General features: G+C 37.8%; 1 protein-coding gene across 1 annotated transcript in view; it reads right to left on the bottom strand.

The window, feature by feature from the left end:
• Nucleotides 1-27,667, bottom strand: part of LOC127813651 (uncharacterized) — a 121,112-nt gene that overhangs the window by 69,692 nt on the left and 23,753 nt on the right. The window contains exons 7-9 of the mRNA XM_052354734.1: nucleotides 25,308-25,482; nucleotides 24,376-24,794; nucleotides 2,984-3,107 (exon numbers count right to left, since the gene is read on the bottom strand). Of these exons, the coding sequence (XP_052210694.1) occupies nucleotides 2,984-3,107; nucleotides 24,376-24,794; nucleotides 25,308-25,482 (718 nt within the window). The remainder of the gene's footprint in view (nucleotides 1-2,983; nucleotides 3,108-24,375; nucleotides 24,795-25,307; nucleotides 25,483-27,667) is intronic.

The following is a 27,667-nucleotide window of genomic DNA, read 5'->3' as shown; positions in this document are numbered from 1 at the left end:
AAATAATTAATTATTCATGTTTCACAAATGATTATTTAAGACTCATTGAGATCAGAGGACAAGAAATGTAAATTAGACCCAAGAAAGAAAAACCAACAAAAAGAAATAAAAATATAGAAAACTGAGCTCATTCCTATCCCAAAACCCAACCCCATTTTGAGCCCCTCATCTAACCATCACCATCTTGATAATTCTGAAAAAAAAAAGGCCATTTCCATTCTCCATCTCATTTCACAACTCCAAATTAAAGATATATGGAGAACAGTTACACATAAAGAGAACAAAGAAAGATAATCACACCCCAATCAGCATGAGATTTGAGATTCTGAGATCCACAAAGTCACAAACAATGGAGAGAGAAAGAATTTTGAGACTGTTACCATGAACTATGATTAATATATAGCAAAGCTCACAAGTTCAAGACAAGAAACAAGGGTCTTCCATGAAAGAGATAGCATATGTCTTCCATGCTAAAAAAGGCTCTATTTATATAAGAGATAGGCCACAGATGTGAGTTCATGCAATCATGTGAACAAGCAAGGAAAGAGGATATGTACCTCTCTCTTTGACCCAAACAGACTAAAAGCAACAACCAACTTGGTAGTGGTGCTGATATACTCAAAAGCCACACAAACCCTTACAGCTAAAATGTTGGTTGGTGGTGTTACTTATGTACGAGGAAGCTTGGTCACATCATATAGATTAATAATGGGCTGGAGCTGTCTTCTGGTGGAGATATTAATGCTCAAAACTTGGTAAGAATACTGGTTTCATGTCCAACTTATCAAGTTGATCATTCACCAGATAAGAATGTCCAATAATTAAGTTCACAAGAAGAATAGAACTCCCATTTTATGGAGATTTCTTTTTAAGCAATATCTATGGACACTCTAGCTCTCACCATCAAGCTACAAGACACCAATCACCCCAAATGATGGTCATATATCACATGAATGCTGCACAACTATGGGAACACCCTCTAGGCAGTTTCTAGGCATGCCAGAAGAATTAAGAAGCCTTTGGCCAACAACTATAAATGAAAAAGAGATTTCTAAACAGATGAAGAAGTGCTCATGAAGCCAAGGGAGGACCAAGCACACAAGTTAACACAAGGGACAGGCACTCAAGAAGATATTTCAGTAAGGAAGGGGAAACCAAGCTTGCTTGGGATACCATACAGGGTCCAAGGCTAATGCATAATGGGGAGGCCTTGGGTATACTACTTGGTTCCATGAGCCCATAAGTAACTCTCAACTAGCTTTTTTGGATGAGGACCCGTGGTGTTAAAAGGGGTATGAGAGCCAACCCAAGACCGCTACTGTGCGGGTGCAAGTTAGGAAAAAAATGTTCAAAACTTTAGTCAGATTGATCATTATAGGATTTTTGGCCTAGCAAGGATGCCAGATATTAAAGGAGGAGAGTTTGTCATGACCCAAGACCACATCGGTAGTCTACTGGGAGGTCCTGGGCACATTACTTGGTCTTGTGAACCCATAAGTCACCTTCAACTAGCACTTCTGGGTGAGGACCATGTTGTTACAATGTAGGTCAACCTCCGCCAACAAAACTACATCACAGGGGAAGGGAACATGGGGTGACATCAAATCAGGATGCACATCATCTCAAGAGCTGACACATAAAATCCAAGATGGAAATGAAGAAGATATGGCAATGTTATCTGTAAGCTCCCAAGCATGAGGACATGAACACCCGTAACAGCAAATTTATACTGCTATTGGCTTTTCTCCTTCTTCTTTAAATAAAAATATCATAAAGTTTTCCAATCAGGCTCAACATGTACAGCATCTACAAACCTTAATTCCAGAGACCAAGGTTAACTGATCCAAATGATTGGAGACAAACTGCACTAAGGTTAACTGATCCAAATGATTAGAATTATAAGTCAACCTTTGATAACCAGAGACAAAGTCTATAGCAGATGTTTACACAGATAATGCAAACATCAGGTCCAAATCCTAGGAGATATTCCCAGATTCTCACATTGGAAAAGACCAAAACCAGGTAAGCATGTTTTACATGGATATGAAAGCAAAAGGCCTCCTACCAAGAGCAATCATGAAACAAATTAAATAAAGCCATACAGTAGCAAGTTGGAAATAGTTTATCATTTCATAATAACTGTGTTAAAGAATGAAACTCTAGTCCATGCAGGAGGTTGCACCCTTCCTTTGCATTTCAATACTTGTAATAGAATTTAATAAATAACTAAAAAATTAGAGGAATTCATTAAGAGGATAAACATGATCTTCCTAGCATTCAAGAAAGATGTTGCTCAACTGCTTCACTAGTGATGCATGTGATGCATGCTGAGTTGCGACCAGTACTTGAAAATTGACAAGCAAGTCCAGTAAACAAAACCATGCCTGGGCAAGTATTACAAACAATTTATCATCATAATCATCACAAACCTTAATTCCACAAGTCTGGTTGGATACATGAACCCTAGCCTCCAAGTATCCCTAGTCATGGCAATATCTTCTGTAAGGGCATTATATCCTATATAGTGTTTAAGGGTTTCCTACCAAGTTTTATTTGATCTTCCCTTAATTTTTTTGTTACAAGCTTCTTCCATTTGATCCCCTCACCTCACAAATGCATATATTGATCCTCTTCTCACATGTCCAAACCATCTTAATCATGTCTCACCATCTTATACAACATATCCTTCAATTGTCACATAAAATGATGCCCAGCAAAGGTAAATAACATGCTAAAACACCCACAAGGAATCCTATAATAACCCATAAAATAAGACGACTGGCAGATCTTAACTCGACTCAACCAAGCTTTTTTCTAGATACTTGAAGTCTGGTACATGACCAAGAATTCTAAGAATACAAATTAGATCATGTAAGTGAAATACATCTTATCATATTCGACAAAGAATTATTCAACAAAAAGACAAAATGAAATTTTCTTAGAAGATAAACAAATTATATAAGACCACTAGCATGGATCATACGGATGCTCTCTTGAAGGCACCATCTACCCATTCAGCTAACTCAAGTGTTGCTTTATCTTCTGCAGGTAAGTGAAATCGATGAACAGCCTCCTCTCCAATGTCATACTTTGCCCTTTGCATGCAACTGCTCAATAGAAACATAGCCTTAGCAACAATTTAAAAATGCTTACACAATGCCGGAAATGTAGTAGACAAGGATTACCTTGAATTCTTGACTTGGTTTACAAGAAGACAGTTATTACAACTTCTAAAACTCTTATATACATTAATCACGGGTAGACATTCCCATGGTAGGAGAAAACAGTTGGGCTGCAGAGATATGTAAGACTATGTCCTTGGGATTCACAAAACATGCACACAAATCAACATAAAGGTGCATACTTCTAGAGTTTTAATGTTTTTGTTTTTGCAACCATAGCAAACATTTAGGCCAATTATATATGGTTGTTCATAAGATGTCAAGGGATTGTGAGCTCAAATTTTTCTGTTAGTTTGCATAGAGCAACTCACAACATAATATTCCAACCATAGTAGATAGAAACTTGGTTCAAAGTAGAAGAGAATGGTCAATGCCATTAACTTAGTTCATTATGATTCAACAACAACCACCACAAGCCTTAATCCCACTGGATGGGGTCAACCACTTAAATTCTAGACCTCTAGTCAATTCTATCAATTGAGAGTAAAAATAATAATATAAAAGATAAAGTTAGCCCTATGTCTAATAGCTTAACCTTTTAGATCAGATAGTGGTTAACAATTTAACATGGTATCATAGTAAGAAGAGGTCCCGAGTTCAAATCTCACACTAAACCAATATTCAAATTGTTGCATGTGTTAGGATCAATTATGAAGTGGGGCCTGGATAAGGAGGCGTGTTGAGAGTAAAAATAAAATATAAAGATAAAGTTAGTCCTCTGTTTAACAAGTTAAGCTTTTAAATCAAATGATAGTTAATAATTTAACACTATCCATGAACATATGCTTTGTAATGCCATTATACCCTATGTCATGTTTCAAGGTTTGTTACCAAGTTTTTTAGTCTCCCTATCCTTCTTAGGAAGACCAAAGGAAGTTCCATTATACTAATGCAACAAGCACAAGGAATTGAATAAGAAAATCTCAGGCTTGTCAATTCCTATATCATTTTATTTAAGGAAGAAGAGACACTTCATTTAGCTATCATACCACCTTCAACACATATTAAGAAAGAGTACCTAGCCAATACTTCAAGATACATGTCAAGCACACCAAATGATGTATCATAATTTTTTGTTATCATGTTTATTTTTTAGACATGTCAAAGACACATGAGGACTCAACAAGCTTTCCTATAGGGTTTTTAGAATTCTTCTAGGGTAAAATCTACAAATACAAGACCTTTTATGTAAAAAAAATTAAAATATATATAATTATTAGAAAATGAATAGTAACCTAATATTGAATTAATGGTACTTTTTCAATTTTTTCTTTTTAGGTTATTATATTCACAAATGTGGCTAACAGAAAAATATTTTTAAAAAAAAAAATCTTTGTCCTATCTTGTTGTATCTATTTCCTTATTTTCCAAATTGCCATTTCCTTTGTCCATATTTGTACCTCTTATCATTATTGGTGCCTATTAGTCTTTAACCAAACATGTAGTCAATAAATAATTACTTACCTACAGAAATAACATGTACATTTTTTACCAATTCAATAAGGGTCAATAATATACTAGAGAAGGTTTTTGTATAAGATTAATACGTGCAAATTCCAAAAGCAGAATTCACAACTCAATGAGCCAAGAAAACTTATTTTAGATTAGTATCCACCAGACAACAACATCAACAGCAAACTGCAAAGTGGGAACAGAATCTCAGACCAAATTAGAACTAGAAGGCTATGAATGATTAAAACACACAGATTGCTATCAACAGTTCCCAATGTGAATGAGCATGTCACGTGAAGCTGCTAGCGTTGCTGCAGCTTTGTTGTTGTTTCTAATTCATTGCTGTTATAATTGTATTCGCATTTTCTGGTTTAGTAGGGTGTTAATTGTAATTCTTATGTTGTTGAGAAAATAGGTGGTGAAGTAGGCCTACTGAGCATATATAATCAGCATTGCCTTTGTTTTATGTATCATATGCTCTCATTTTTGTGAATTCATTCCTCTAAGTAAATCGAGAGCTTTCTCTCCTCCTCCTTCTGGTTTGCCCTAATTTCTTACCCTAGCTTTGTTCTTTACATGGCATTAGAGCTCGTGACCAAGGTCTATGGCTTCTAATCTCAATCACAGCACCTCTTCTTCTCTTCCACCTCATTCCTCCTCTTGTTCTCCTCTGCCTCGTAGTTTGACTTCACTACGATGACGAAAGCTTTCAGTTACATTCCAATAAAGCTTGATCCAAGTAATTACATCTTCTGAAAGGTGCAAGTCTCAGCCACAATTCGTGCCTTTGATCTCCAGTCCTTCCTCAATAAAACTACACCTCCAGCAAAATATATTGCGGATCCTGATGCTAGAGATGCCGAATTGTCCATGGTGAATCCAAAGTACTTGAGCTAGATGCGGTTCGATCAACTGCTACTTGGCTAGCTCTTCAAAGAAGTCTTAGCGCAGGTGATTCATTATGAATCATCTGCTGAGGTATGGTCATCTCTTGAAAATCTATATTCTCGTCAAACAATTGCCAAGTCTTTCCAATTCAAGTAGCAACTTAGATCTGTTAAAAAGGATGCTATGTCTATTAATGATTATTTTCTCAAGATCAAAACAATAGGCCATTCACTTGCTGCTATAGGAGAACCTTTAAGTGACAAGGATTTACTTCTAGCAATCCTTAATGGGCTGGATCATGAATATGAGACGGTAGTTAGCCTTATTACCTATCAAATGGATGACATTGATATTAAAAAGGTTCAGTACTTGTTGTTAATACATGAGCAGAGATTAAATTCTCAGAATTTGCCACATTCATCTACTGTTGAATCTGTTGTACAGTCTTCAATGCATGTTAATATGGCAGCATATACACAGAAAGGTGCTGGAAATTCTGTGAATTATAGAGGAGGTTTTGTACAAAGTAGAGGTTGTTATGTGACCGAGGGGGAAGAAGCTGGGGTAGACAATCAGGCAAGAGAGTTTATTGTCAGCTTTGTGGCAAACCAGGGCATTTTGCTGATAGATGTTACCATAGATTTGATAAAAAAATTCAGAGGAATCCTGGTCAAAACTTTGGTCAGAATTTTGGTCACCCTCAGGCAGACTCTAAAGCATTTGTGGCCTCCCTTAGTGATTCTAGCGAGACCTACATGAATGATCTAGGTTCTATTCAAGGGACTCACTATAACCATTTTTCTCAGCAGCCACTAGATACAGTCTCATAACCCTCCCTTCCTGATCATTCTTGGTTTGTTGACTCTAGAGCCACAAATCATATAACTTCAAACCTTGGTAATCTCTCCTTACATGCTCCTTACAACGGAAGTGATAAAGTCTCCGTTGGTAATAGAAAGCAACTTCCTATCTCTAATGTTGGTCTTGGACAGTTGCATACACAAACTAAACCTATCTCTACCATTTCATTGTCAAATGTTCTACATGTCCCTCACATGAAAAAGAATTTACTTAGTGTCTCTCAACTTACAAGAGAGCATGATCTTGTTGTTTAATTTAACTCTCGTTCTTGTTTGATTAAAGACAAGAATTCAGGGTAGGTGCTACTCAAAGGATGTCTTAAGAATGGGCTTTATCAACTGAGTTCAGCACTTGATCCTACTGCATCCAGCATTTCTGACCAATCCAATAAGCCTGTTTCTTTTGTTAGCAGTACAATTTCATCAAATTGTAATACTTTTCCTTCAAATAAATGAAAAGGACAGACTCCAATTGGTTGTGAGCTGTCCCCTGGTACTTATGTTACCCTCAATAATAAAATGTAAAAACATTAGCAAGCAAAATTAGGGCATCCATCATTCAATGTACTGCATTTCACCCTTAATAAAATTCATATTCCTTGTTCTTCAATTCCTTATTTCTGTGATTCATGTAAAATTGGGAAACTTCATCAACTTCCCTTTGTTGATTGTTCAATTACAGCAAAGAAACCACTTGCGTTGCGTTAAAGGATGGAGAAAATAATTCTTCAATCTTATTCAAATCAATGGGATACATGATGATATATAAACAATCTTCCTGCTAAGTTAGGAAACTCCTAAAAAACTAAACAAGAAAGTTTCTAAATCTATTTTGAAAACTATACAACTTAGGATACAACTCAAAGATAGAAAGATACAGCAATATATACATTCATATTCTAGAAAAAAGAAAGGATGTCAATCCCAATCTCTTGCTTTGATTGATTGACTCTGATTGACATTGATTGTTGACACTCCCCCTCAAGATTGTGAGTGGATATCATCCATTCCAATCTTGCATACAAGCCTTTGAAACACTGCTAAAGGTAACCCCTTTGTTAGCACATCTGCCAATTGATCATTTGAGGAGACATATGAGACATATGGAGTACAAATCAACCCTTTATCCATTTTTTTCTTAATGAAATGTTTGTCCACTTCAACATGCTTGGTTCTGTCATGTTGAACTGGATTATGAACAATACTTATTGCTGACTTATTATCATAGTAAAGCCTCATAGGACCTTGCCATTGGACCTTTAGATCATCCAACAAGATTTTTAGCCACAACAATTCACACACTCCTAAGTCCATAGACCGGAACTCAGCTTTTGCACTTGACCGAGCCACCACATTTTGTTTCTTACTCCTCCATGTTACAAGATTGCCTCCTAGAAAAGTGCAATAACCCGAGGTAGATCTTCTATCCACAACAGATCCTGCATAATTAGCATCTGTGTAAGCTTCAAGGGTCATAGGTCCACCACTTTTAAACAAAAGACATTTCCCAGGGGTTCCCTTTAAATAGTGAAGTATCTAATAGACTGCCTTCAAGTGAGTCTCTCTAGGGTTGTGCATGAATTGACTAACTATACCCACTGCATAAGCTACGTCTGGCCGAGTATGAGCTAGATAAATGAGCTTTCCAACCAGCCTTTGATATGATCATTTGTCAACCATACCATCTTCTAGAACTTCTCCCAACTTATGATTGGGCTCAATGGGAGTATCCAATGCCTTGCACCCTAGCATTCATGTTTCAGTTAGAAAGTCTATGATATATTTTTGTTGAGAAATGAAAATACTTTTTGTTGAATGTGCCACTTCTATGCCCAAAAAATACTTCAACCGTCCCAAATCTTTGATTTCAAACTCACTGATTAAGCATTCCCTTAGTCTATGCATGCCTTCCTCATCATTGCCCGTAACGACAATATCATCAACATAAACAATAAGTATGGTTACTCCCCCTGTGGCTGAGTGGTGAACAAAGAGTATGATCTCCTTGACTTTGCATATAGCCTTGGCCAAGCATTACCCTTGTGAACCTTCCAAACCATGCCCACGGTGACTGTTTTAAGCCATATTAGGCTTTATTAAGCTTACACACCACCTTGTCTTGGTTTGGGGAGTCATAACCAGGCGTTAGATCCATGTAAACCTCTTCTTCAAGATCCCCATGCAAAAATGCATTCTTGACATCATACTGATGCAATTGCCAGCCTAGGTTAGCAGCTAAGGATAGAAGAACTCAGATCGTATTCAACTTAGCAACAAGGGAAAAAGTGTCTAAATAATCTACTCCATACATTTGAGCAAACCCTTTAGCTACGAGTCAAGCCTTGTAGCGATCTAAAGATCCATCAGACTTATACTTAACTATGTATACCCACCAGTAGCCTACTGGATGTTTCCCTTTAGGCAATGAAACAAGTTCTCATGTCTGATTTTCTCTAGGGGCTACCATTTCAGCTTCCATGGCATCTCTCCAATGCTTGTTCCCTATCGCTTCAGAAAAGTTTTTTGGAATAGGGATGGTATGAAGGTTGGTAAGAAAGGCTTTATGAGGGGATGACAATTTGGAATATGATAGGAACAAATGTAAGGGGTGTTGAGTGCAAGCTCTAGTACCCTTCCTAAGGGCAATAGGCCAATCAAGGTCATTGTCGGAGGGTGCTGGTTTGGGTGTAGGGTTAACAGTTGCAGTATACTTATCATCATCAGGTATGAAAGACTCGGCAATGGGGTTACCTGATGATGTGCAAGGTGAGCTGATGGTATCGTTGGTGTTGTCAGCTACAAAAGTAGGGTTTGAGGTAGGTGTTGTGACTTGCATAGGCATAGAGGACGGTTGTTTTTTCCTTGAGTATACCTGTAGTGGCCGAGGAGTACTTGGAACAAGCTCATCCAATGTCATGCCCAGTGAATCCTTTGAACCAGTGGTTGGGAGAGACTTCACTTACTAAAATAAGATTGAGACTTACTAAAATAAGAGTCTCTTTCTATAAAGGTGACATCGGCTGACACATAGTACTTCTTGGTATGAGGATGATAACACCAATAGCCTTTTTGAGTAGATGAGTATCCAAGAAATATGCACTTTAAAGCTCGAGGATCCAACTTACCCCTACTAACAGTAGGAATATGGACAAATGAGATGCACCCGAACACTTTGGGTTTCAACCCTGGACTAGACACATGACAATCAGGAAAGGATTTGGTTAACAGCTGAATTGGGTTGTAAGATCCAAGGATTTGAGAGAGAAGCCTATTGATAAGAAAGGTAGTTGTTAGGGCTGCTTCTCCCCAATAATGTTTGGGAACATTATGGTGAAATAGGAGCACTCGAATAACAGCAAGTAATGCCCAATTTTCCTCTCGGCTACTCCATTTTGTTGAGGAGTGTAAGGGCAAGATGATTCATGGATAATACACTTCTGTTGGAAAAAAAACTGAACAAATATCGTAGGAGAACTCAACTTTTCTCCCTTAATCTTCCATTAACTAGTGTTAAACTTATATACAAAAATTCCTACAAAATCTCCTATAAAATCTCCTAGATATTCTCCTAATTTACAGCAGTGATAGACTTTATCTAATGTACAATACAAACTTAAATTAAATAAGAATATTATCTTGAATAAAATCTTCATTATCTTGGGTCTTCTCCTTCTTGAACAAGGAGTCTTTTCCAACACTCCCCCTCAAACTGGTGAATAGATGTCTATCATTCCCAGCTTGCTTCTTATTACTTCAAATCCTTGTTTCTACATTGCCTTGGTGAAGATATCTGCCTCTTGATCTTTGGTAGGAACATAAGTTAGTCTTATATCTCTTGCTTCTATTTCTTCCCTGACAAAATGCTCGTTAATTCTCACATGCTTCATTCGGTCATGCTATACTGGATTATTCACTATACTTATAGCTGATTTACTATCACTATAAAGTATTTTTGGTGCTGTGATTGGCATGTTCATATCCTTCATCAACCTTTCTAACCAAATTATCTCACAAATGCACTGTGCAATGGCTCGATACTCGGCCTTGGCACTGCTACATGAAACAACCTGTTGCTTTTTGTTTCTCCATGTGACTAGATTTCCCCATAATTTTGTGCAACACCCTGATATCGATTTGTTGTCTTCAACAAATCCTGCCCAATCTGCATCTGAATAGCTCTTTATTCCTCTTTCACTACTTTTCTTAAACAACAATCCTTTCCTAAGTGTGCCTTTAAGATATCTTAGGATATGATAAGCAGCTTCTAGATGTCTTTTGGTTGGTGAATGCATGAATTGACTGATTATACTTACCGCATAGGCAATATCTGGCCTTGTATGAGATAAGTAGATCAATTTTCCCACTAGATGTTGAAATCTGCCCATATCAACTTGCTCCTCTTCATTCTTTTCATCTTTATTCTTCCAATTTGGTTCTAAAGGAGTGCTAGCCAGCTTGCACCCGAGTTTACCAGTTTCCCTCAAAAGATCAAGAGTGTATTTTCTTTGTGAGATGAAAATACCCTCACTGCTTCTTGCTACTTCAATCCCAAGAAATATTTTAAATCTCCAAAATCCTTAACTTCAAATGCCTCTCTTAGTTGATGCTTCAATAGTTCAATCTCTTGATGGTTGTCTCTGGTGATAATTATATCATCCACATAGACTATAAGAATGGTCTTCTTTCCCTCAGAATCTATATTTATAAATAATGTGTAGTCAACTTGTCCTTGTCTGTATCCAAGTTACTGTAAAGTTTCACTGAATCTCTTGAACCATGCCCTTGGTGATTGCTTGAGGCCATATGGTGATTTCTTTAGCTTGCAAACTTTCCCTCTTGTATCTTCTCTTTCAAAACCTGAGGGAATCCTCATATAAATTTCTTCTTCTAACTCACCATTCAAGAAAGCATTTTTAATGTCTAATTGGTGTAGTTTCCAATCCAAGTTGACTGCCAATGATAGTATCACCCAAACGGAGTTAAGTTTGGCCACCGGTGCAAAAGTTTCCTCATAGTCAAGGCCTTGAGTTTTTGTAAAGCCTTGAGCTACAAGCCTAACCTTGTATCTCTCAATTTTTCTATCTGATTTATACTTAATAGTAAAGACCCATTTGCTCCCAACGATGTTTTTCCATTGGGTAATTTCACTATCTCCCATGAGCCATTGTTTTCTAGAGCATGCATTTCTTCCATTACAGTTGCCCTCCATTTTTCCTCCTGTAAAGCATGATAAATATCCTTAGGAATACTCACATTATCAATGCTGATAGTAAAGGCCCTGAACTGTGGAGACAATTTGGAGTATCCTAGAAAATTGGTGATATCCACTTAGTACAGGATCTGGTCCCTTTCCTCAAAGCAATAGGAATATCAAGATCTGATTTCTACTCCCTGTTTGTCTCATGCTCACTGTTAATACCTTCAATATTCCTCTCAATAATTTCAGGACTTCTCCAAGGTTCAGATAGGTTAGCAGGCTGAGAATCAAGAGTTCTTGAGTAAACCTTTAGAGGTGGTTTACTTTGGGGTTGATTATCCTCCTGATTTTTGGTTTCTTTATTTTCTCCCCCTTGACAAGTTTGAGGTGAAGGAATAGGGGCTGGACAAGGTTCAGATGTGGTTTGAGAGGATCCTTTGTCATGACTAGGTGTAAGGACAGTAGGAGACAAATCTAGAATAGGTATCAATGGGTCCCAATGAGGTGTTGTTTCAGTGAAATTCTGCTAGGAATTGTCATAGAAGAATGACTTATTCTCAAGGAATGAAACATCACAAGAAATAAATTTTCGCAGGTACTAGGGTTGTAGCATTTATACTCTTTTTGGTTAGGTGAGTACCCCACAAATACACTCTTGGTAGACTTAGGATCCAATTTGGACAGTGTTGGTATATTGCTGTGAACAAAAACAATGCAGCCAAACACTCGAGGAGTAAGGGAGTTTAGGACTCTATTATGATGAGGAAAAGTTTCAAGAAGTACATCTAAGGGAGTCCTAAACTTTAGAGTCTTTGAGGGAAGCCTATTAATGAGATATGTAGCTGTTAATATTGCTTCTCCCCAATAGGAATTTGGAACCGAATGGGTAAACATAAGAGCTCTTGCTGTCTCAAGAAGATGGCAATTCTTTCTCTCAGCTATTCCATTTTGTTGAGGGGTATATGGACATGAGTTTTGGTGAATGATACCATGCTCATTTAGGTATTTGTTGAAATCATTAGAGAAATATTCTCTTCCATTGTCGGTTCTCAATATATGAATTTGGGTTTGAAAGACATTTTTGATCATGAGATGAAAATTCTGGAATACAAGATAAGCTTCTAATTTGTCTTTCATTAAGAAAACCCAACATATCCGTGTATGATCATCGATAAAAGTGATAAACCAACGAGTGTTAGTGAGATTTGAGGTTCTAGATGGCCCCCAAATATCACTATGAACAAGATGAAAAGGTTTTGAAGGATTATAAGCATGATTAGGATGAGAGGTTCTGGTTTGTTTTGCAAGAATGCAATGTTCACAAATGAAATCTTGAATCATATTGCTAGAAAACAAAGGATACAAACATCTAAGATAATCCAAACTTGGATGTCCCAAATGTTGATGCCATAACAATAAGTCTGAATTAGAAACCATAGACAAGGAAGATGAAATAAATGACCTAAAAACAGAAGAATAATCTGCTCTTGATGTTTAATAAAGTCCCCCTCTCATCTCAACACTGCCAATCTTCCTCCCCGAGGTTAGGTCCTGAAAAATACAGCAATTTTTTAAAAAAGTCACTATGCAATCTTTATCTTGAGTTGACTTACTAACTGACAGTAAGTTGCATTGGAGATTTGGCACATAAAGTACTGATTTAAGGGATAATTCTCCAAGATTTAGAGCTCATTTTCCCTTTACATAGGATGTGGTACCATCAGCCATTACAATATTAATCATTTTATCACAGGTTTCATAATCAGAAAGCAATTTTAGATCACTTGTCATATGATCAGAAGCACTTGTATCTATGATCCAGCAGTTTGGAGGGCATTTTTGAGACATTAGAGAGTATATTTCAGTACCTTTTCCTGCCAGAGACACTGTTGGATTAAGATTCTCCAAAATTTCAGTTTGAATCACCTTGGTTTGGTTTAGCAAGCTTTGTAGAGCCTCCATCTAAGCAGCAGTTAGACTGAAATTTGCTGCACTCCCTTTTTCAGCTTTCATCGTATAGGCTGATTGTGTTTCTTTTCTTAAACTTTTTGGTTTCCATCCAGCCGGCTTTCCATGGATTTTCCAACATGTATCCTTAGTATGGTATGATCGATTGCAGTATTCACACCATTGTTTTTCTTTGGTGTTCTCTCCTTTAGTTGCAGCATATCGCTTTCCTCGGAAAATATTTAGGGCTGAGGCTGAAGAATAGACCTCATTGTCAGACTGCCCTAAGCCCGAGAACATCACCTTCTTCCAGCTCTCTTCCCTTCTAACCTCTACAAATACTTCTCTCATTGTTGGGAAAGGTTTCGTTCCCAACAATCGGCCTCTAACCTCATCTAGATTTGAGTTTAGACCATGTAGGAAGTCAAACACTCTCTCCTTCTCTACCATCTTCTCATATTTTGTACTATCAGCAGCACACTCCCATTTAATCTCATGAAATAAATCACTTTCTTGCCATAACTCAATTAAGGTATTAAAATATTCGGTGACTGAGTTTGTACCTTGCTTGGTTGTTCGTATGAGTGATCTAACCTAGAATGATTGAGTTGTATTCTCCAAATCAGAGTAGACTTCTTGGACTGCTTGCCAAATCTCACAAGCCGCCTTGTAGAAGAGGTAAGTCCTTCCTATCTTTGGCTCCATTTAGTTCACCAACCAAGCCATAATCGTGCCACTCTCAGCTTCCCATATGCCATCTGTTGCGGCCTCTAAATTCGGTTTAGGCGTAATACCGGTTAGATAGCCTTCTTTACCTTTCCCTCTAACAACTAACAGCACAGATTGTGACCATTCCCTATAGTTGGCATCATTTAACTTGTGCTGTGTGATCTGGAGGGATTGGCGATCCATTGCTGCTGGAATAATGGATCCATGATGGTTGATCGGAGAGGTTGCAGAAGATGTCTCACTAGACGAGACCTTTCCTGCCATTCTTCCAACTCAAGACTCCTTCAAGGAGTCGAAGACACGAATGAAAAAGAGTCCACAAACCGTGGCTCTGATACCATGAACAAATACTGTAGGAGAACTCAAGTTTTCTCCCTTAATCTTCCATTAACTAGTGTTAAACTTATATACAGAAAATTCCTATAAAATCTCCTAGATATCTCCTATAAAATCTCCTAGATATTCTCCTAAATATTCTCCCAGATATTCTCCTAATTTACAGCAGTGATAGACTTTATCTAATATACAATACAAACTTAAATTAAATAAGAATATTATCTTGAATAAAATCTGCATTATCTTGGGTCTTCTCCTTCTTGAACAAGGAGTCTTTTCCAACAAAAACAAATAGAGATTGGTTGAAGAAAGCCTTGGCATTGTCCGATCTAACCCTTTTAAAACCTATCCCAAACTGTTTTTTAATCATATTGTACAATGTAGAAAAAATACTACTAACTTCAGTTTTAGTTTTCAAAAGATATAGCCATGTTACTCTAATGCAATCATCAACAAAAATAACAAACCTCTTAAAAAATAATAATAATAAAATAACAAACCACCTTGCCCCAGAAATATTAGGAACTGATGAGGGACCCCAAATATCACTATGAATTAAGGTAAACGGAGAACTAGTCCTTTTATTAGATGAAACAAAAGAAACTCTTTTATGTTTGGCAAACTCACACACGGCACAATGGAAACTATTGACATTTAGAACCTTAGACAATTCTAGAAACATCATTTTAAGAGTAAGAAAAGAAGGATGACCAAATCTATAAAGGTGCAACCACATTAGATCCTTGTTGGACTGAGCCAAGCATAACACAAGAGGAATATGCCCTAATTTATCCTGTTCACTCAATCCCTCAAGGTAGAACAGCCCAGCCCTAGCCTTAGCAAGCCCAATCCTCTTCCTCGTGCCCTGCTCCTGTATCTCACAGTGAGTTGAATAAAAAATAACACTGCAATTAGTATTCAATATGAGTTTTTGAATGGAGATTAGGTTAGTGAATAACTTAGGAACATGGAGCACATTTTTTAGAGTGAGATGTTCATTAAGAAGAACATCTCCTTGGCCCGCAACAGTAGTTAAAGAACCATCTGCTAGGGTGATTTTTCTGGAACTAGGACAAGGGCTATAGGTAACAAAGTGATGAGAGAAAGGGGTCATATGATCCGTACCTCCAGAGTCTAAGATCCAAGAGGTAGAATGATTTTTTCCTAAAGCATATAGAGCAAAAGAATTAGAAGAGATACATGTGAGAACAAGAGAGCAGGCACCCCCTTTTGCAGTCTCTTTTTTGAGAGATTTTAAGAAGTTCTTTAACCTTTCAATTTTTGCCCGGTTAAGTTCTAGGGTGTCTCCTTGTTCGGATCCCTTCTGATCCAGTTGCTAATGGATGCTAGCTAATGTACACTTGGCCTTGATTCTTTAGTGATCCACCTTTGGAAGGCTTTCCATGAAGCTTCCAACACTTCTCTATGGTGTGCCTCGATTTCTTACAATAGGTACACCATAGAGTATCTCTATCAGTAGCCTTCTTTTCCTCTCTTCCCTTACCTTGACCATGAGTTTTCAAAGAACCCAAGGCTAATGCCTCCACTGAGGTAGTCTCCAACATGACATCCCTTCTTCCTTCTTCTGCACGAACAATACAGATAACCTCATTTAAAGAAAGCAAATCCTCCTTACCAAGGATTTGCACCCTTACCGCATCGAACTCCATGTTTAGGCCGGCTAGGAGATCATATGTCCACTCTTTCTCCACAAACTTCTTGTCTGAGGCTGCATCTTCACTACATTTTATCTTTAAGCACTGATAATGGTCCAGTTCTTGCCACAAAGTTTGCAGTAAATTTGCATACTCTGTGACAGATCTGGTGCCTTGTTTTGTGGCTACCACTTTTGTCCTTATTTCGTAGATTTAAGCTGCATCTCGAACCTTGGAGTAGGTAAGCTTGATCGCCTCCCAAATTTCTTTGGTGGTTGTTAAAAACATCACCGTGTCACTAATTTCAGGGGTCATGGAATTCCATAGCCATGACAACACTAGAGAATCCTCTTCGTCCCATGTGGCAAACATTGAATCTCCATCTTTAGAACCGGTCCCTTCCAGATGGCTTAGTTTCCCTTTCCCTTTTAGGAACGTACGGATTAATTGAGACCATTTCAAGTAGTTCTTACCATTTAATCGGTAAGCCACTTAAAGACTTGGTAAGTCTCCTATGAAGCCTCCACCATTGTTTCTAGCAAACGGAATCTCCGTTGTGTTGGTGTTGCTGAAATCAGCTTCATGGATTTGGGTATTTTGAGAGTTGGACATGGTGTTCGATAATGAAGATTGAAGACAAAAAAAGGAACAGAACAAAGGCGGAAAAATGACCACAATAATCCCAGAGAACGGCAACTATTGTCCAAGCTCTGATACCATGTTAAAGGATGGAAAAAATAATTCTTCAATCTCATTCAAATCAATGGGATGCATGCTAATATATAAGCAATCTTCCTACTAAGTTAGGAAACTCCTAAAAAACTAAACAAGAAAGTTTCTAAATCTATTTTGGAAACTATACAACTTAGGATACAACTCAAAGATGGAAAGATACAACAATATATACATTCATATTCTAGAAAAAGGAAAGGATGTCAATCCCAATCTCTTGCTTTGATTGATTGACATTGATTGTTGATACGTTGTTATACTCAGATGAATGGGGTCCTTCTCCTACCTTATCTGTTGAGGGGTATAGGTATTATATTGCGTTTGTCGATGCCTATACAAGGTATACATGGCTATACCCTTTGAAGCTCAAGTCCGATGCCCTTCCAACCTTTATAACCTTTCACAAACTTGCTGAAAACCAGTTTCAAACCAAGATTAAGGCCTTACAAACTGATAACGAGTGGGAATTCAAGGCATTGTTACCGTACCTCCAAAATAGTGGCATACAACCTAGATTTACCTAACCCTATACTCATCAATAGAATGGCATTGCAGAGAGAAAACACAGACATATAGCAAAAATGAGGCTCACTTTGTTATCTCATGCTAATATGCCACTTAAGTTTTGGGTTGAAGCCTTTCAAACTGTAGTTTATACAATAAACTTGGTTCCTTCCTCTTCACTCAAATTCAAGATTCCATTTGAACTCCTATATCATAAGCAACCCAATTACTTAATGTTGCAACCCTTTGGTTGTGTTTGTTTTCCTTATCTTCGATCTTATAACAAGCACAAATTTGATTTTTATTCAACCAAATGTATCTTCATCGAGTATAGTCATGTACAGGCAAGTTACAAATGTTTTCATCCTTCTAGTCAGGTTTATGATTCAAGGCATATGCAATTTAATCCAGATGATTTTCCTTTCTCTACATTGTTTTCTTCTTCTGTCACTTCATCTCAGTCCTATCCTAGTGGGTTTTCTACCTTGTTCTTTTAGTCCCTTCCTTCTTCTCCTTCATTTAGAGTAGCACAACCCTTATCTTCTTCCTATCAAACACTTAACTCTTCAACTACCTCAACCATTGGCTCATCTCCAGTTGTTGCATCGCCACAGCCTACTTCTGGACCTACAACTCATGTTCTTAAACCCATAGTTGCTCCAGCACCCTCTACACATCCCATGCTTACAAGGTCCAAGGCCAAACAACTACACCTTACCTCTCCTCATGAGCTAGTGAGTACTCTAAAGCCTAGTTTTGTCCATGAGGCCTTTCTAGACTCATGATGGGTTAGGGCTATGGAGGAAGAATTTGCAGCATTGCAGCACAATAATACTTGGGTTTTAGTTCCATTTTCTGATGATATGAACCTCATTGGTTGCAAGTGGGTTTTTATAACCCAGATGGGACAGTACTTAAGCACAAGGCTCGGATGGTAGCCAAAGGCTTTCTCCAAACACCGGAAGTTGACTATGCAAAAACCTTTAGCCCAGTTGTTAAGGCCCCTACTATTGAGGTTTTATTCACCTTAGCAGTTACATTTGGTTGGGACATTCAACAAGTGGATGTTAGCAATACCTTTTTAAATGGTGATCTTACTAAGGATGTATACCTGTCTCAACCGGAGGGTTTTGTTGATGCTCGGTATCCCTCTCATGTGTGTAAGCTGAGGAATTCACTTTATGGGCTTAAGTGAGCTCCACGAGCTTGATATACAAAATTGAAAGTTGCTTTGCAGTCATGGGGATTTATTAAAGTCGTGTCGGATGTTTCATTGTTTATAAAGCACACCCCTCAATTTGTGTTGTTTGTATTGGTCTATGTTGATAATATTTTGGTCACAGGATCTAATCCAGCAACCCTTAGAGCCTTTATTCAAGATTTAGATGCTAATTTTGCACTGAAAACTCTCAGGTTTGTCCATTACTTCTTGGGTTTTGAAGCTCATAAAAATCAAAATGGGATCTATCTTACACAGTCTAAGTACACCATAGATTTGTTGAGGAAGGCAGCTATGATTGACTGTAAACCATGTGATACCCCGTTGAATTCAGTTGTTCCTTTAACTAATCATGGTGATCCTTTCTTAAATCCTTCTCTATATCAAACCATTATTGGTTCCTTGCATTACTTTACCTATACTAGACTGGATATCTCATTTGTAGTCAACAAATTAAGTCAATTTCTATCTTCTCCTAAGCAACAACACTGGATGGCTTGTAAAAGATTGCTTAGGTATCTAAAAGGCACCCTTAGCTTGGGTTTATTGTTCTCACCAGCACCTACAAACTTACCCTTAGTGGTTTATACTGATGTTGATCATGCTGGTTGTAGAGTAACAAGGAGATCAACTAGTGGTGTTTGTGTCTTCCTTGGGAGTAATCTAATAGTTTGGAGCTCTTGGAAGCAATCAGTGGTTGCCAAGTCTGTAGGAGAGGCTGAATATAGAGTTATTGCTCACGGTGTCACTGAAATCTTGTGGCTGAAATTGTTGTTCACATAATTGGGTTATCAATGTGTTCATACACTGGTTGTGTGGAGTGACAATATGGCAGCTAAAAGTATTGCATAGAATCCAATATTTCATTCTCGCACTAAATACATTGAGATCGATGTACATTTTGTGCAAGAGAAGGTTGAAAATGGAGAACTAGAAATTCATTACGTTCCTACTGCTCATCAACTAGCTGATGTTTTCACCAAGGGTCTACCAAGAAGTAGATTTTAGTGTTTGTGTGATAAACTTGGACTGAAAGTCTCACCTTGTCCAGGAAATGGCAGTGGTGTCTCAGGGGTCTTCAGAGAAGCAACAGGTCAAGAGGCAGCCTAATTTGAGGGGGAATGTGAATGAACATGTTACGTGAAGCTGCTAGCGTTGTTGCAGCTTTGTTGTTGTTTCTAATTCATTGCTATTATAATTGTATTCTCTATGCATTTTCTAGTTTAGTAGAGTATTAATTGTAATTCTTATGTTGTTGAGAAGATAGGCAGTGAGGTAGGCCTGTTGAGCATATATAATCAGTATTGCCTTTGTTTTATGTATCTTATGTTCTCATTTTTGTGAATTCATTCCTCTTGAGTAAATCGAGAGCTTTCTCTCTTCCTCTTTCTGGTCTGCCCTAATTTCTTGCCCTAGCTTTGTTCTTTACACCCAAAAGAAGAATGTTTCCTACCTTCATCGCAATATAATAAAAGATTCTTCCTATGTCCACAAAAATAAAATGACAATAATTTCATGCAATCATTTTTTTTTTTTTTTTTGGTCCGAGGGGGGGGTGTGGAGGCACCCAGAGCAATTGCTTTGTATTCAACCTCTCCCACTGACCTGGCTACCATCAACTGCTTACAGGAATTCCATATAATCAAATTACTGCCAAGAAACACACAAAGCCCATTGGTAGATCTGTGAGTGACCCTACAGCCGGCGTAATCAGCATCTGTGTATACTGTGAAAGATAGATAAGTCGAGGAAGGAGAGAAGAATAATCCCAAACCAAGAGAACCTTTAAGATATCGAAGCAAATGCTTGCAGGCAATCCAATGTTGCTGCTTAGGAGCTGAGAGGAACTGATTGAGCCTATTAACAATGAAAGCAATATCTGGTCTAGTATAGGTAAGATATTGCAAGGATCCAATGATAGTGCGATAAAGAGAAGGATTAGAGAAAGATTCACCCTCATCAGTTAAAGATTCTGCTAGTGTTAACCGGAGTCTCACAAGGCTTACAATCCAACATAGTTGCTTTCTTTAAGAGATCAATTGTATATGTAGTTTGAGTGAGGTAAAGACCATCTTAGTTACGATGAGCCTCAAAACCAAGAAAATAGCTAACAGGGCCTAAGGTTTTGCGAGCAAAATAAGTATTCAAATCCTGAATACAAGCTTTAAGGGCTATGGGATCTAAACCAATTATCAATATGTCATCAACATAGATCAAAACAAACAACACAAACTTAGTAGTCCTCTTAATAAATAAGAAGGCATCTGAAACTGCCCTATTGAAACCCCAGGACTGTAGAGCAAATCTCAGCTTAGTATACCAGGCCCAAGGTGCCTGTTTTAATCCATAAAGGGGTTTCTTTAACTTGCAAACATGAGTAGGAAACTGAGAATTCACAAACTCTTCTGGTTGAGACATAAAAACATCCTCACTCAAATCACCATTTAAGAAAGCATTGTTGACATCAACTTGTTGAATGTCCCAGCCAAAGGCAACAGCCAAAGAAAACAACACTCTAATTGTTGGAGCTTTAACAACATGGCTGAAAGTCTCAGAAAAATCAATACCGGGATTTTGATGAAACCCCTTGGCAACCAAACGTGCTTTGTAACGAAGCACTGTACCATCTACCTTGAACTTTATCCAAAAACCCCACTTGCAGCCAATAACATTCATGTCTTTAGAGTAAGGAACTAAATCCCAAGTGTTATTACATTGTAAAGCAGAATACTCTTCTTCCATAGCCTTGACCCATTGTAAATCTAAGAAGGCCTCACGAATAGTGGTAGGTTCCAAAGAGCTCACTAAGGCATGAGGAGAGGATATGGGAAGAAGTTTAGCCTTGGACCTGGTGAGCATAAGATGAACAGAAGGTTTAGGAACACGAGAAGGACGGATAGAAGATTGAGGAACACGAGAGGTTGGTGGAGATAACAACGGAGGTGACTTCTCCAAAGAAGGAGAGGATAAAGATGATGAGGATATAGGAGAAGAAGATTGAATGTTAGATAGTAAAGGCTGAGAAGAAGAATCAGCAGAAGGTAAAGAAGAAGGTAAGGGAGTAGAACTCGGAGGTTGTGCTACTGCAAAGGAAGGAAAAGCAGGAAATGACTGAAAGAACAAAGTAGAAGGACGATCAGGGGCAGAAGAAGTAACACCAGATAAAGAAGACGCAGACTAAAACAAACTAGGATAAGGAAACTCATTGGGATTAAACAAAACATCTCGAGAAACATATACACGACCAAAAGAGTCCAAACACTTATAACCAGCATGCCCAGGACTATACCCAATAAAGATACATTTGGTTGAATGAAAACTAAACTTATGCTTGTTATAAGGACGAAGATGGGGAAAGCACGCACAACCAAAAGGCTGAAGGTGCAAATAAGAGGGTGATTTAAGAGATAGCATCTCAACTGGTGTGCGAAACTGGAGAGGAGCAGAAGGAAGCAAGTTTATAAGATAAACTGCAGTTTGGAAAGTCTCAACCCAAAATTTAAGAGACATAGCAACATGACTTAACAACGTGAGCCCCATTTCAGCTATGTAACGGTGTTTTCTTTCAACTACACCGTTCTGCTGAGACGTATAAGGGAAGGTAAAACGAGGTTGAATACCATGCAATTGTAAATAAGGTAGAAAGGCTTTAAACTCCCCTCCATTATCTGTTTGTAAAGCTTTGACCTTAGCATTATACTGAAGTTCAGCAAGTTTGTGAAAGGTGGTAAAGACAGACAAAGCATCAGATTTTAACTTTAGAGGGTATAGCCAAGTATAACAAGTGTAGGCATCAACAAAGATAATGTAGTAACGATATCCTTCTGCTGATAAACTAGCAGAAGGTCTCCATAGATCAGAATAGACCAGTTCAAGTGGTCTAACTGTTGTGATTTCACAATCAGAAAAAAGAAGTTGATGTAGCTTACCAATTTTGCAAGAGTCACAAAAAGAAAGAGAGGACAAAGAAAATGGAACTTGAATTTTATTCAACACCAATCGCAGTACATTGAGTGAGGGATGCCAAGTTTTGCATGCCACTGCTTGCACGCATTATTAGTTTGGGCAATATTCACATTTACAGTAGAAGTCAGTCCTGAACTAGAAGGAGCTGACTGTTTACAACTTTGAAAAGAAAAACTACCACATGATGAAGGAGATGTACTGTGCACAAAAGACCTAGGACGAAAGGAATGAGCTGAAAGCCTGGAATCAGCAAAAGCAAAAGCTGAATTCAGTTGATTTAGCCAATCCTTAAGCTGCCCTCTAAGTAGCACTTGTCCGGTATTCTTGTCCTTAATAACACAAGAATGAGAATCAAATTCAGCAACAAGATCATGATCCTTAGTTAATTGAGAGACACTGAGTAGATTTTTCCGCATGTTAGGTACATGTAAAACATTAGATTTTTCCACATGTTAGGTACTGAGTAGATTTGTCCTGGTTTGCCACACAATTGGCAATAAAAGAGTCTACCAGACTGACGGCCTTAGCCGCGTCCTCCTTGTGTACCAAAACCACCTCCTCTTTGATTGTGACCTCCTCTCATATGTTGAAAATTATTAACTCTTCCTTTTTTGACTATAATTAGTCAAATTAACTTGCATAGACGATGTGACTAAGTCAAAATTAATCGTCGATTGTGGTAAGTTTTTAGAGGCTAACCTCTGTCCATGCATTAACAGCAAGTACTAGACCTTATCCAGATCTACATCATTCATCTGGTACGTCACCAAGCCAACTACAATTTCGTAGGTCATGATCTAAACCATTAAGAATTGCAAGAAGCAATTCTTTGTCATCCAAAGGTTCACCTATAGCAGCTAACGAATGTCCGATTGTCTTAATCTTGAGAATATAGTCGTTAATTGACAAGGCATCTTTCTTAATTAGTCGTAACTACTGCTTAAGTTGAAACGACGTAGCAATAGTTTGCCTTGAATATAAATTCTCAAGTGTAAACCATACCTCAACTGATGACTTGCAGTATATTACCTGCACTAGTACTTCTTTATCTATCGTTAAGAACAACCAGTCAAGAAGAAGCTGATCCGATCGCAACCATGTCATATTCTTTGGATTCAACATCGTTCCTCCAGCTTCCTTACCACTAGGATCAACAACATGCTTAGGCGGTGGTGAAACCTTATTCAAGAACGGAAACAAATCGAAGGCACGAATTGTGGTTAAAACCTGCGCCTTCTAGAAAATATAGTTTCCAGAATCCAATTTGATAGGAATGAATTGAAAAGCTTTCGCAATTGCACCAAAATCAGATTGCGAAGAAAGAGAAAAGTTAGACGATGAACGAGTTGGTGAAGAGGAGGAAGCACTTTGAACAGGTGAAGGATTCATGACTTACGTTAAAGCTTCTGATACCATGAAGCAGTATAACGAAAGTTTAAAAGAAAACTTTGGGCAGAGAGAAAAGAAAGCAACTCTCAATATTCACTAGTGAATCAAGAATACAAAACTTGAGTGAACAACAAACTAAGCTGAATTTATATCCAGTGAGAAGCCTAGCTAACACACCTAATCATAATGCTAATACAAAGCACAGAAACAGTTATAACAAACATAACAACAAATAAGCTTTACAATAAGCAACAGCAAATACATCCTCTGACAGAGGGCAAGTAATTGTTGAAAAAAAAAATAGTTTAACTGAACTCACAGATTAAGTAGCTTAGATGGGGCTGCACGTAATACAGTCAATGCCTCCTTCCATCTCCACTGGCGTTCAGATAATGGCAGAAAACGTTGCAAAATTGACAAACGCCAATCCCAATCTTCAATGAAACGTTTTGCATTCAAGATTCTCCAATCCAATACTTGTATTGCGTCAGTAGGTACACTGCCCATCAATGCATTGTCCTGTTCAATAGATGGTAGGTTCTGACGTAATATATCAAGAAGCAGCCCAGTGAAAGATACAACCATCTTGTTTCCCCCATCAAACGTTGCAAGTTCAGCATGTTCCCCAGTGCACAAGTCAGACAACTTAGAATGGCTCTCAGGTGAAACACAATGTGTCAGATTGAGGGAAAGATCATCCATATTTAAAAGTGAGATAATAATGTTCACCATCAAAATCTGCATAATATGATATGTATAACCATTAGCCAAGTAATAAAGACAAATTCAGAGTTCAAAGGCATTCCAAGTTCAGACAGGATTGCCACTTTAAAAGAAGGCCAACTAAATAGGACAGCTGATTGGAAAAACTAGAAGGATAGTTGATGCATTTACTTATGTGTCCAAGGAAACAGCCAGCACCTGTAGATGCATTCTTCCAATAGAGAGATCCAAGTTCAAGTTCCATCAAGTTATTCGTCAAATATAAATATATTTGTAGACATACCAATTAATCTTCTGTAATAACAATTAAATTTCAAAGTTCGGAGATCAATTCAATTTTTGTGCACTATATATGACCTGTAAAATCTGCCATCTTTCTTCTAATAGAGAGATGAAGAGCAGCACACTCCAGTTGCTAGCCTAGTAGTAAATTGACCTCCAGAATAGAACGCATTCAAAGTATGAAAAAAATGCAAAGCTGAAAAAAAATACTTTTATAATTAGAAAGAAAGAAAAAAGGAAAATAACCTTTCGTGGTATGTCACTGATAGCCTCAAGATGGTTTCGTAGATCTTTCAAATAGCACAAAGCCATTTGCTGATGGCTTCCTGTTTCATCACTCATACTCCTTTCCATTGCTCCAAGTGCATGAACAGCAAATTCAAGAGCATAACGCATGTGCATGAGTTCAATATCTTGCATCCTAGAAAAATTATTCAAGAAAACTTATAGTATGTGAGAGAAGGAAAAGGATAAGGCAAAGTGCAAACCATTGGTAAAGAGGAAACTTCAATTTAAAAAGTGGTTTTACGATATCTAGGAGCTACAAATTTTAAAAATCAATTCCTAGGATGAAGAACATATATAGACCAGCAACACTTCAAATAAAGTAATCCAAGCAACAGCAACCATAAGGAACAAGGCAGAAGGGAAAATAGCATAATGGGTGGCCATCCATGAATTTCCCTATGTCTTTTCTTTTCTTTTCTTTTTTGATAAGTGAGGAAAATATAAAATTTTATTAAAATTGAACTATGAAAAAGCACCCTTAGTGACATGATGATAAAGCACCACCATTGTTCCAATAAATAGTGTTAGAAAATACAGAGATTCCCATCCATATTCAGGGATTTATATGCTTGATTTATGTTTCCAAATTTCTATTCTATTTCTTTCTCCTAGGAGATTCTATCTTGACTATATCTTTCCAGCTGTATTCTAAGTTGTAAATCTTTCTTAATTTTAGTAGGAGCTGATTAGGAAACTGCCTATTATAGAAGATTAAGATTAGTTTGTTCTCATTGACCAACTATATATAATCTTGCAACCCAATTCATCTCCTTACAAAAATCTTTCCTGTGTTCAATGCCTCTAATAACCTTACTCCTAAAGTCTTTGGATGCCTATCTTTTGTCCATATTCATACTCCCCATAGAAGAAAACTTGATCCTCGTTCCCTCAAATGTATCTTTGTTGGGTATTCTTCCACTCAAAAGGGCTATAAGTACTATCATCCTCCCACCAAGAAGGTTCTTGTCTCAACTGATGTTACTTTTGTGGAAGATGCTTCCTATTTTGATCGTTGACTGCCTTCTTAGAAGACAAGGACATGAATCTATTTCTTCTTGATTTTTCTTCTTCTCTAAATCCTTCTTCTCCTCCTTTAGTCTCTACCTCTAAGGACTCACAGGGCATGATACAAGGGAGCAGTAACCCAATTCTTCTTGTCCGCTATAGGCGTATTCAAGGAGAAAGGCACCAACTCCTTCACCTATGCAAGCTCCATCATCTAAACCAAGTCCTAAACTTGGTATTCCTACTCCCGAACCAGAACTTGCCACTAAACCTACAACTGATCCTAACCCAAGTGAGTATGATAAACTTGATCCCAATGACCTTGATCTTCCTATTGCCATCAGGAAGGGAACAAAGACCTATACCAAACACCCTTTACATTTGTTCTTGTCCTATTCAAATTTGTCTCCTAAGCATAGAGGTTTCCTCACCAACCTAAACACAATCCCTAAACCAAGGACCTTTTCTAAAGCAATAGGCAATGAGAACTAGAAGAGTGTCATGGAGGTAGAGATGGCAGCACTAGAGAAAAATCAAACTTGGGAGTTAGTGAAATTACCAAAGATAAAGAACCCAAAGGGATGCAAATGGGTGTACACTGTAAAATATAGATCAGATGGGTCCTTAGAAAGGTACAAAGCCAAGGTTAGTTGCTAAGGGATATACACAAACATATAGTCTATAGAGTAGACTATCTGGAGACATTTGCTCCAATGGAAAAAATGAAGACTGTGAGGGTGCTATTGTCCTTAGCTACTAACCTAGACTGGAAATTGTAGCAGTTTGATGTCAAAAATGCATTCTTACATGGGGACTTAGAGGAGGAGATCTATATGAAAGTACCACCCAGGTTTGGACCAAAGATAGGGGAAGATGTAGTATACAGATTGAAAAATGCTCTATATGGACTGAAATAGTCACCAAGAGCATAGTTTGGCCAGTTCACCAAAGTCATGTTTGGTATGGAATACAAACAAAGTCAAGGTGATCACACCCTATTTATACATCACTTGGCCAAAGGGGGAGTGACTGCATTGCTCGTCTATGTGAATGATATTATAGTAATGGGCAATGATATGGCAAGAATGGAAACTTTGAGAGGGAGCTTGGTCAAGGAATTTGAGATTAAGGAGCTGGGTAGATTGAAATATTTTTTGGGTATTGAGATGGCTCATTCTAAGCAAGGAATCTTTATCTCTCAACAAAAATACGTACTTGACTTGTTGGCTGAAACTGGTATGATGGGATGTAGGGTTGTTGACACACCTATTGAACTTAATCACTAGCTAGGAGATGTTCCAGAAGATGTTGCA

The sequence above is a fragment of the Diospyros lotus genome, chromosome 11 (assembly GCF_014633365.1).
Source record: "Diospyros lotus cultivar Yz01 chromosome 11, ASM1463336v1, whole genome shotgun sequence".
Classification (NCBI taxonomy): domain Eukaryota; kingdom Viridiplantae; phylum Streptophyta; class Magnoliopsida; order Ericales; family Ebenaceae; genus Diospyros; species Diospyros lotus.
This window is presented reverse-complemented; position numbering and strand designations above follow the sequence as displayed.